At 41.9% G+C, this 12,075-nt stretch overlaps 1 protein-coding gene across 1 annotated transcript in view; it reads left to right on the top strand.

The window, feature by feature from the left end:
- LOC119727408 (sushi, von Willebrand factor type A, EGF and pentraxin domain-containing protein 1-like) overlaps window positions 1-12,075 on the top strand; it is a 44,618-nt gene that overhangs the window by 20,317 nt on the left and 12,226 nt on the right. Inside the window, exons 24-35 of the mRNA XM_038199273.1 lie at window positions 98-295; window positions 934-1,155; window positions 1,884-2,135; window positions 3,190-3,275; window positions 3,791-3,947; window positions 4,375-4,569; window positions 6,269-6,982; window positions 7,620-7,787; window positions 8,491-8,652; window positions 9,920-10,081; window positions 10,443-10,652; window positions 10,769-11,461. Coding sequence (XP_038055201.1) covers window positions 98-295; window positions 934-1,155; window positions 1,884-2,135; window positions 3,190-3,275; window positions 3,791-3,947; window positions 4,375-4,569; window positions 6,269-6,982; window positions 7,620-7,787; window positions 8,491-8,652; window positions 9,920-10,081; window positions 10,443-10,652; window positions 10,769-11,461 — 3,219 coding nt within the window. The remainder of the gene's footprint in view (window positions 1-97; window positions 296-933; window positions 1,156-1,883; window positions 2,136-3,189; window positions 3,276-3,790; window positions 3,948-4,374; window positions 4,570-6,268; window positions 6,983-7,619; window positions 7,788-8,490; window positions 8,653-9,919; window positions 10,082-10,442; window positions 10,653-10,768; window positions 11,462-12,075) is intronic.

The raw sequence follows: 12,075 nt of genomic DNA, 5'->3' as shown, positions 1-12,075 counted from the left end.
GAAATTGTTTATTTGTCAACCAGTTGCAATAAGTTGTGACTCGAGTATTACTCCTAAAGTTAGCATCTTGTTTATCTACATCTTCTGTTCATTTCAGTTCGCCAATGTCGACAGCTCAATCCGCCATTTTACGGCAACTTTGTCGCGGCATGTGATAACAGCCACGGATCTACTTGCCAAGTCCGCTGCCAGAATGGCTACACGCTACAGGGCTCTGACACTGCTACCTGCTCCAGGAATGCCAGCACTGGGCTGATGTACTGGGCCTGGAATGGTCAACGACCATCCTGCCGAAGTAAGTGTAGCATAACAAATATTGTATCCTGCATTTACCACAATCTCCCTGATTGTCCAACATCAGTCAAAAACAAGGATGGTGCATGCTCACATCATGTCTGGGGTTAGGTTGTGTCATAAATAAATGTGCACTGTGTCGTTCATTCAAGATCAAACTAGTCTTTGCAATAATACAAGTCTGCCAACAACACTGGCAAAATTCCAATAGCTTTTTCCCACGTGCTGCATCTCTTTGGAATTCCTTGCCTGGTGCTCGTGTCCCTCCAACCTATGATCTGTCATGTTTCAAAAGGAATGTCGAGTTCTGCTATCAGTTTTCCTGAGTACTTAATAATCTTTTTATTTCTCTTGTAGCCAGGTACCTTGAGTGGCTTTTAGCCTTGTTCGGGGAAAATGTGCATAAAAAAACCTGAAATATTAATATTGACCTTCCTTGAGGACCTCAACTTCTGGATGTTTTTCTTATTTGAAAACGTGGTGCTCATTTTCTTCTCACAAGAAACCTTTCACAAAACACCGTAAATAATGATTGGTGAAACTCCGGACTGCAAGAAAATATGAATTAAATCAACATATTCCTTCTCTTTGTTTAACGTACCTGTAACAATAACGAGGGCTGCCTTTTTTCTCTTCTAGTTGCAAGCTGTCCACCCTTATCTGATCAGCTGATTCCCCTGGGTGGGGGTGTCTATCCATCCTTCTGTCGTGGTCCCATCCATCCATATTACGGCACCGTCTGTCAATTCTACTGCCGCAATGGATTTGACTTGGTAGGCCCTGCAGACCACCAGAGGCTGACATGCCTGTCTAACGGAACGTGGGACCAGAACTTGTACACACTCAACGTGCAATGTCGAGGTAAGTCCAGAAAAGGAAAAGTAGAACTCAATGCACAAATACCCTGTCAATGGTTACAGGATACAGTTACTGTGAGAGTTTGGAAAGACCACTTGGGAGGGACTCTTGAACACATTGCTGATGACGACTGCCACTCATGTGAAAACTCCCTGGGGTTGTTCACATTCAGAATAACATAAGTCATGTATTCTGTTCTTCATTTGAGAAACATTACCTCATTGCAAACTGAATCTGCCAAAAACAGATGTATTCACTGTCTGCTATATCTCACTTTCCCAGCAATGACGAAGATGCATAACACTGAAATAACCACACAGAACAATGATCGAAAAAATAATTCCTGTTTCAAGGGCATCCATGATAAATAATTTACCTGATTTATTTGGTGTTTGCACACAAGACTGAATGCAACCTATCAGTAGCCCCTTCCTTTTTGCTAAACAATGCTCTTGGAGGAAATTCTTAATGTGTAGGTTTTTCCCCAACTTTTCTTTGTAGTAAATGGAAGTTATAGACAATATGGGCATGTAAAGTGTCATATGACTCGTTCCATATAACCTGTGGCAAAAGGCAGCTTGGCGCAAATGCAAATGAGAATATGAATGGTGTAATGTCACCTGAATAGTGAGTTAGTATTTGTATCAATTGAGAACCAGCTTTAAGACATTGGGTTTTTTGTAGTAATTTCTGTGAAGATAATTCTCATGGATTTTTTTAATCTATGACAGACAATGTGCCACCAACCCTCCGTGTCTGCCCAGGCTCTCTATCAGGCTCCATGTCTGGCCAAACGCTGGGCGTTGTGCTATCCTTCGATATCCCCATGGCTGCTGACAATTCAGGTGCCCAACTGACCGTGATTAAGACTCCATCGGACATCACCTCACCGTACAATTTCACTCGGGACACCGACGTGTCGTACATCTTCACTGATGCTGGAGGGAACAGTGTGGCTTGCAATTTCAGTGTTAACATTCAAGGTACAGGCTCACGTGTCATTTTCCATTTCAGTTCCTGAACTATTGTGACGTCAAAGTACACGTAACCATCCTGGTTCACCGTGATCGGCCAACATTGCAGTAGGCAAGCGTTTGGTTAGCAACCAACTCATGCATTGTAAACCAGACAGGAGTGTTTATTTCACATAAAAATAACCTCGTGTCCATTATTAAATGGCACAACGGTCACTAACTGTGTCGTGTACGGTTGTCATAACCGTGCTGTCCCAGCACCAGGTGTTGGCTCTGCATTTTTCTCACAGTTTGAGCCATTCATCACAGCTTAAAAGCTTGCTGCGCGGTGTGCTATATGATCTTCGCCTACTACAATGGCGACGCTGAATATCCAGTATCTGGATGTAGGCCGGGTCATGAGAGAGCACCATGAAAGCATCATCAGTGGCACAAATATGACAATGTACAATGTCATGGAGCATCTCAGCACAAAAATATTGATTCAGCACATTTTCACAGAAGGCATGAATAAAATCAGTGATCTGCGCATACTGAATTGATAGTGTATGTAATGAAGTAACACAGGGAGCAGGTCAATTGGAAGCATTCTAGTGGCTTTCCATTCAGTTCATACAGTGCAGTAAGGTTTCTTGGGGGGGGGGGGTTAATGTAATTAAGAGTTGAACCAATATTGATGCATTCAGCTCAGGGATGTAGTCGAGTCCATCACAAGTCCAGTCGCAAGTCCAGTCACAAGTCATAAGTAACAGTGGATGAACTATAACAAAGGAATGCCTTTGTCAAAGCTCATTGGAATAGCTTGTGAGTTGAATTGGGACTGGAGGACTTGTGATGGACTTGCAGGGACTTGTGATGGACTCCACTGCATCCCTAATTCAGCTGCATGTAATTTGAAGCCTGGAATTTGAAGACTTTATTGTCTTCAGTCATTGTTACCAGAAAGTTTCGACTGACTTGTTGAATCAAAGTGATTGGAAATTACTCCACTTCTGTAGAGACACAAAATTTCTAATGATGTTGGTTTTTATTTCCTCTCCCCCCCCCCCCCCCCATTTTATAGACAACCTGTCGCCTGTCCTGGTGTCTTGTCCAGACAGTCGGAATGTAACACCCACGGAAGTTAACACTGCAATTTTTTGGCCACAGGTAAGATTTGTATCAAAGATATAACATGGTGGGTGTGAAAAAAACTTGGCTTTTGTATTGGATGAGTGCACACTTCAAACTTGTTCTTTTTATTTGTTGGGTTTTAGTGAAATTTCAATTTTTAAAAGTTGAACAAAGAAGTTGATTGGAGCAGGGTTTGAACCTGCTCTGGATTGACTTACCAGTGCTCTACCAGCTGAGCTATCCAGCCCTATGTTGGCGGTTCCCCAGCTTGTCAATTGCTTCTGACTAGTGGCCTTGAACAAAGACATTGAGAAACTGGTGAACTGCCAACAAAGGGCTGGATAGCTCAGTTGGTAGAGCACCGGTACGGTAATCCAAAGGTCGCAGGTTCAAACCCCACCCCAGTCAATTTCTTAAGTTTCAAAATTTAAGAAGTTATTGTTATTCACCTCGTAAAGTTCCCGTTTAGTATATATGATTATTAATAATTTAAATTAATTTAGAATCAAAATTAAAAGTTGCATGCTCATGTTTTTTTGGTATATTGGCAGCCGGTGTTCCTTGAGTTGACCGGCGATACATTGGACATTAGTTGCAGTCATCAGAATGGCTCGTCCTTTGGATGGGGCTCTCACATCATCCAATGCAGCGCAACTAATCTGGACAACGGCAAGACCACCATGTGCCAATTCACTGTCACCATCACACGTGAGTTCAACTTTTTTCTTGATATTATACTGTAATGAATAATCCGAAGAAAGAAGAGAACTGGGAAATGTGTTAGCAGTGACCGTGTTTTACCGAAAAAGTGTGTGAAATCTTAGCTCTGCTTCTGTTTATGGTACATGTATACTGTAAGTGTAACAATATTCTCTGAACCATATTTCACATGAGCCATTTTTTAAAAGTCGTATGTCGTTTTCGGGTGCAATCCGGTCTGACAAAAACATAGTATCTTGTTTATTGATTATTATAGAGTTTATTTTGTTTATTGATGCATTTTAGAGTATTTCTCTCTCGTTAAAATAGTAAAAACAGAAATGTGGCAAATGCCATGATGCAACTCCAGCTTCTATTTTTTTAGTTCATAACGTGCTTTGATGACTCTCCTAGCAAATCTTCTTCTTTTTTACAGCCAGGGCATGTCAAAATCTTGCAGCACCTCGACATGGAGCCAAGGCATGTGACAGTTGGGCCTTCGGACGCTACTGTTCTATGTTTTGCAATGTGCAATATGATGTGTCTACTGCGGATATGTTCCGCACTTTTCTAGTGTGTGGCTATACTACAGGAACTTGGGCTCCATCCAGTAGGTTCCCGACGTGTCGCCGTAAGTGGTTGCCTTGTGCATTCTTGTTGATTGGCTTCCTATAGACCTTATGCATTGCAGGTACCTCACAGGCTGTTCTTTGTTATTTTAATTGAGTAACAATGAATCCACTAAATCTTTAATCCATGCCCATCCAGGCAATGTAGAACTTTTACCTTTAACTCTGCCCTTAAGTAAAAAAAAAAAAGGCTCCGGTTTCTGGTATGGATCTTGCCCCCAAAGTGTTTTTTATCCCCCCACTTTTTTTCTTCTTCAAATATCGGCTGATGTTGCAGATGACGCTTCGATCCCTTTAAAACTCTCAAAAATATCCTTCAGGGTGGAGCTTGAGGTGACCTCAGTAAGGCCATAAGGCTTGAGAATTCTGCACCCACTTACGATCTCGACAGACCCGAACATTCTTTTGGAAACTCGGATAGTCAAGATACTGCAAGTTTATAGGTTTCAGATACACCACCGTCGCTCCCTTAGTCTGGCATCCAGACGCACAATTACAAAATTACAATACTGTCTGCAAAATCATGCCCGACTAAATTTAGTGCAAAAGAAACAGAAGCCTAGAGAAGCCACATAAAACTTGTACTTGATCGTAACCCCATCTAAAAGCATGTTACAGTTGTGCAGCAGCAGGATTCCAGTCAAACCAGTGAGTTTGGTGGTTGAGACATTATCTTTTATTGAAAAAACTTTTTAATTTTGCTGATGCACATGGCTACGGCGACGCGTGCACAGACCAGAAACCGGAGACCTTTTTTTTTTGCTTATAATGTTTAATATTTTGAGCCATCCATTTCTTGTAATTCTCTAGTTCTGCAAGTTCAGAGGACAAATGCAAAAATGTTCAGTGGAGTATTCAATCTTTGGTATTTTGGGGCTGAAATTTTGCCACAAAAGCTTTCGAAATTGACCCTCAAAAGTGATAAAACCTTGCTGTATATATCACGCAGCATCAGCGTGCTTGTCTGCACTGTGTAGTGGGCAATGATCATGTGCCGCAGTAGCAAATTTTGCAGAAACATGCTACACTGTATCGCTATGAGCGTTACAACCTCAAAATAAATACATTAAGAAATTGAAAATACATACTTACGAAAAAGAGAGATCATCTTCAGTGAATAAACTTGCAGAAAATTGCCTTTCTCCAGTTTTTTGTTTGGAATTTTTATGATGTCAAATTTGACCTGTTTACTCTATGTCGGCTAATGACTGGTTCTGGTCCTCAACTTTGACCATTGTAGCATCGCAGCGTGTGGCAGGAACCAGTCTAACATTGCTGCATGCGTGCATAAACGCATGCATGTGCTGTCACCTGAGCTCATGGTAGTATTGGGCATGGTAATTCGTAGCGGAATAAACGTGAGTTTGTACACTATTCCAAACGTATCGTACAGTCCTTTTTGGCACTTTTATTGTTTCTTATTGTTAATTTGTCATGTTTGAAAAGTCCTCTCTTTGATGTTTAAGGAGCGCTATTTTTTTACCCGCCTTGGGTAAAATGAGGAGCGCGGTAGGAGCGCCTGCGTGATCACACTGTAACGACTGTAAATGATAGTTTTGGCTGTAGAAAAATCCAAAGTGCATGTTGCTTTTTTTATTTATTTATTATTTTCTCCCCTATAAACTAATGCGACACTCTACTCAAGAGGTCTCCACACACAAGTATCATTGTAACTGATGAAATGTTTTTTCTTCCTTGTAGCAAGACAGACTGTTAACCACATGGCTGTACTGTCTGAGCTACATTACTTCAGTGGTGACTGTTCTTCCCCTGACACACAAGCCCAGATCAAAGAGCAGTTTATCCAAATTCTCAATGGTTCTAACTTTGCTTCCATATGCACCCAATATGCTTCTGAGTGCAACGTGGACAATGTTGAAGTGACTTGTGGTTCCTCCAAACGCAAGCGCCGTGACGTGAGCATCTGGCCAGAATCGTCGCTGGACTTTGGAATCGAGCTTGACCAACTGAAGTCCATCTCTCCAGAACTTGGTGCAGAGGAATTCACTGAGCATGCCCAGAAGCGGTTTGCCGACATGCGCGCAAAAGGGAAGCTGCCACCGAATGGCCGGGTTGACCGACGGCGCCGGTTGCCTACCCCGAGACGAAAACCAAACACGGACCATGAACGCAGTCGACGGTCTACAATGTCGCACACCTTTACGGTATCATTCAGCATGAATTACTTGCTGCCCTCAGACCCAACCATGTCGGATTACGATTATGAAGATGAGTGTTGGAATGGCTACGATGCACTGTATGACATAGTGGACAGCGTAGAAGACATGGCTGACAGTGGTGGCTTGGCGATTTCAGTGCCTGGCATGGAGATTGGTACCCAACCTGAGCTTGATTATACTGAACCTGGTCCAGACTGTCCCCATGGGTACCTGCCTACTCTTAGCATGACCTGTGGTATGTCAGTCTTAATTTAATGCCTCAGCTTTATTATGCCCTCACATCCCATACCTTGCCTAAAGGCAATAATTGGAAGCCATTTCTGAAACGACGCCACACTCATGCACAGGTGTTTTGTGCACGCTCAGTGCTCCATCGACCATAGGGTTTTCAAAATACATGTGCACCTGAAATGAAGAACAATGTGTGACATGCGCAGGCATGTGGCATCAACTCAATAATGGCAATGACCAGATTAGTCTATGTGCAGTGTGTTATATGCGCATTCACGTTGCAGTCAAAGCTGAGCTGCGTGTAGTGTTATACAACGTTGTAAAGATGAACAGGTTTAACGTGAAACAAGTTTTTGGAGTTGGTTTAGCATTGTCAGCAAAAAAATATTGATTATTGAGCCATGAAATCCTGTCACGATTTAACAACATAATAAATACCGCTGTGGAACATATAGAGAGCAATAACTGTCTGAAATAGTTGGTTTGTATTATTATACAGTTCAAGGTGATTTGAGCTCCATTTCATTGGGCTGCTATAAAGTAGGAAATATTGCTTAGCCAAGTTATCATGTCCTGAGAAAAACTTATGGGTTGAAAAGAATCTTTCATTTTTTCCCCCCACCTAATTTCTGTCCTTGCAGTGAGTTGCCCAGTGGGTGAATTCTTTGACAATGCCACCCTGGACTGTGTGGATTGTCCTATCGGTCAGTATCAAGATGAAGATGAGGAGCCACATTACACCTGCAAGATGTGTCCCACAGGAACCTCCACCATCCTAGCTGGCTCCACCAATCTTACTGACTGCCTACGTGAGTACAATCAAGTCCATTTAATAGCTCTTCCATTAATAAAAGAAACTTATCCTAAATGTCGTCAAGTTGTGACTGACTGACTCCCCGACTCCCCGACTGTCACTTGTCACTTATTGGCTAGAGAAGAAAACTGGGCATTGCTATCGTATAGAATTACCCCATATATAGGCTCATTGTGTACACCAGACGCACAAAAGAAATCCAGTGAATAGCTATTTTGAACCAAAAGTTTGTGCATTTTGGACCAGATGGACTAGGTTGGCACTGTTTTGTTTCAGTAGTTTTTGTGTCTTATTCCATCCTCTTGATTGAAGAAAATGATCAATAACCGTTATGAGTTGAAGGAGTGTGAAGGTCTGAATTTGGTTACAATCTGAAAGACAAATTATGCTTTTGTTTTCTCATCTTCTCCTAGAGCAGTGTGTACTAAGTATCTGTTATTTCAAAGGGGTAATTATTGGTTCAATGAATTGTCCTATTGACACCATTCACAAATGCCATCTTAACGATTAGAAAGGGAGAGATTGGTAGACCACTGGAACAGACATGTGAACGCATTACTGACGATGCCTGACCCTCATGCTAAGACACTGTGGGAGTATCTACATTCAGTTACATGCACGCAGTGTGTCGATCTCCCCCTGAGTCAGTAAAACAATTCTGTCAAAAGTTACATTGTGGCTTCTTCCTCCTGATTCAGGCTTCTGTCCAAGCGGTCAGTATTCCAACACCGGACTTGAGCCGTGCTTCCAATGTGAGAAAGGATCCTACCAGTCTGAGGCTGGGTCAGTCTCCTGTCAGCAATGTCCAGTTGGTCAGTCTACGGCCAGGATTGGATCCACAAGCTTACAGGACTGTGCAGGTATGGGTTGCATGATGTATGCAAAGTCATTCATTGTATAACAAGATGCGAGCACTAAGGGGAACCTTGAGGTTTACAGGAAAGTGACCTTGATGGTCAGTATTAGCTAGAAAGCATGCAAGTTGACTCCATAAACCTGCCATATTTTACAGAATACAGCAAATCTAGGCATCTGCAACGTGTGTGATGTCCTATCATTTACATTTATTTTTTGTCCTGACTGGGCCATCCAAACCAGGGCAATGAATGGGTACTCCGAAGCAAAACAAAGCATTGCAGTTTACAACATATTGAAAATATTGCGAAGAGATGACTACTATAAAAAAAACCAACATGTTGACCTCAACTTCTGTTGAATTGATCAAGGTGATAACAATTACCTAGTACCTAGACGTTCACATGGGTACCTAGACGTTCACATAAAAAGTGAAAGTGGACTATTAAGACTTGCACACTCTATGCAGGGACAAGAAATGGTGCTTTATTTACAGGAATATCTGACTTCAATTTATGACAAGTCATTATAGGCCAATCAAAAGTCAGTCACGTCATTATAGGCCAATCACAAGTCAGTCACAAGTCACCATAGGCCAATCACAAGTCAGTCACGTCATTATAGGCCAATCTCAACTCAGTCACAACTCACAGGTTATTCAAATGAAACTTTACAAAATATGTCTTTGGCCATCCCATTTCTTGTGGCCTGACTTGTGATTTTAAATTAAGAGTTATGAATTAAAAAAGATGAGAAACCACTTGTCTGGTCATTGAGTCAACTAAATTGACTGTTTTAAAGGCATATAGGATAATTTGTTTTTCATGCATTTTGCTTATTTTCAATAATAACAGCACTCAAAATACAAAGAAGACTGTTCAAAACCTAACCTGTTGAAGTTTCAGCTCAGTGGATATTACACTTTTCGAGAGAAACTGTGAAAAAAAAACAAGCCAAACCTTTCGATCACAACATATGATTTTGTTCGTAACACTCTTTATTTCTCAAAATCATTCAAAAGACTGATTGTTGAAGCCACCTGTTTTTCTTGATTTCTTCGAACTGACAGCAAGCAAGATGGAATAATTGCACGGGGCGTTTAATACCAGTATGATTTTTAATCCAAGCAAGTTTTTTTATACTTATTTGGAAGGACACTTTTGGGACACATGCAAATGATCCTGAATGCCTGTAATCAAAAGTCAGTCAAATCTTCCTTTTACATAAATAACAAATTTGTTACAAATGAGACGTGTCTACTATATTTCCCAGCCACATGTCCTGCTGGATCGTTCTCCATTTCTGGGATCCAGCCGTGTGTCCTGTGCCAGCTTCATAGTTACCAGCCCCAGCGAGGTCAAAGTTCATGTCTCTCGTGCCCCGCCGGGCATATAACCCAGGTCATCGGGGCCACAGATTTGACCATGTGTAGCAGTAAGTGATGTTGGTTATTGTGATTTGTTTAACTTTTTTTGTAGGGATTGAATTTTAGGAGTTGATTGCAAACAGTTCTTGGAGTTGAGTATTTCATTTAAAAGAATATGAAAGAAGCTTTCAAACTAACTAAATGACAATGCAAAAGTGTTTATACAATGTCTGAATAAATCTGTGTTGTCTGATTGGTGGATTGTTGAACACGTGCCATTGAATCTATGACCCAGACAAACTGCCAAACTAAAAATTCCATTCCACGGTAAATAGAAGTTCCATTGCATGGTCACACTATTACCAATCAGAGAGTATCAACCTCCAGAGAGTCCAGTTTCAACTATTGTTCACCTTGTCTCATCCACAGTACAAACCTTCTGCACTGCTACATCGTGTCTGAACGGTGGAACCTGCGTGGAGCAACTGGAGTCCTTCCGCTGTGAATGCCCAGCGGGTCTGACTGGCACACACTGTGAGACTGATGTGATTGACTGCCAGCAAGATTCTTGCTTCAATGGAGCTACCTGTGTGGATGAACTCAATGGGTTCAACTGCACCTGTGCTGCTGGATATCAAGGTAATGGGATGAGGGGCGGTTCTTAAGGAGAAAAAGGGCGGGTCATGTCTTACATTGTGAGATTCCACTATGATGGCAAATAGAAACTCTAGTCATTTGTCTTTTTGTTGTTGCAGGTGATGATTGCTCTCTCCTGATAGATTTCTGCATGAATGATCCTTGTGAGAATGATGGTACATGTAGCAGTCAGACCAGTGGATTCACATGCGCATGTGGTGTTGGTTTCACTGGTGTCAGGTGTGAGGAAGACATTGATGAATGTCTGATGCAACCCTGCCAACACGATGGATCTTGTGTTAATGTAGACGGAGACTATCTATGCCTGTGTGTTGCCGGCTTCATAGGGGATAACTGTGAGACTAATGTAGATGAGTGTAAATCCAACCCATGCCAGCGTAATGGTACATGTGTGGATGCTGATAACGGATATCACTGTCAGTGCATCACAGGTTACTCCGGTAATCATTGTGAGATTGACATAGACATGTGTGCCAACAACCCTTGCAGCAACGGTGCAACCTGCCAAGATTTAGATGATCGATATCAGTGTGCATGTCCCCACGGCTATGGTGGCAGCCACTGTGAACTGGTCTTGACTCCATGTGATTATCATCCATGTGAAAATGATGGTACCTGCACTGAGACATTGACAGAGGAGACTGGATACAAGTGTGAATGCTTGCCAGGATTTACCGGACCGGAGTGTAAGATCAATGTGAATGAGTGTGCTAGTGGACCATGCTCTAACGGTGGCACCTGCATCGATGGTGTCAACAGATATGACTGTATCTGTACTGATGGCTTTGAAGGTCAGTATCATTTCTTCTTTTCAGTACATAGTCTGTGATTGACAAAGTTAAAATAGTGTCTTGAACTCAGATTCCATTTCATGGATCCTCAGTCTGATTGCCATTGTAGATATTATTGTACAATCTGTGTAAATGTAAGCTTTTGAGACGACGTTACACAAGTGCACATCAACTGCTTTAGCAAAGACTTGTGATGGACTTGTGATGGACTTGTGATGGACTTGTGATGGACTTGTGATGGACTTGTGATGGACTTGTGATGGACTTGTGATGGACTTGTGATGGACTTGTGATAGACTTGAAATCCATCGCAAGTACCTCAACTACAACACCAAATATACATCATGTCAACAGATTCCTAACGATTGAATTGGAGAAGAGAAGACTTTAGGGTGCAGATTAAATCTCCTGCATGAGGATGGGACCAAGAAGGTGCCAAGAATCATCTCATCAGTGTTCATTGTATAACTGTAAGGTAGACTTGCCAGTGCAACATTCCTGTTACGTTGTTGACCCATTTCAGTAAGTCCCCCAAAAAGTATCTCACCAGTTTGCCCTGAGCCAACTACCATTCAATATTGAATGACTGACTGTTTTTCTCCACCCCCTTCCCT

The sequence above is a fragment of the Patiria miniata genome, unplaced genomic scaffold, assembly GCF_015706575.1.
Source record: "Patiria miniata isolate m_02_andy unplaced genomic scaffold, ASM1570657v1 HiC_scaffold_20, whole genome shotgun sequence".
Taxonomy (NCBI): Eukaryota; Metazoa; Echinodermata; class Asteroidea; order Valvatida; family Asterinidae; genus Patiria; species Patiria miniata.
Note: the sequence above shows the minus strand (reverse complement) of the source record. Positions and strands in the feature narration are given on the sequence as shown.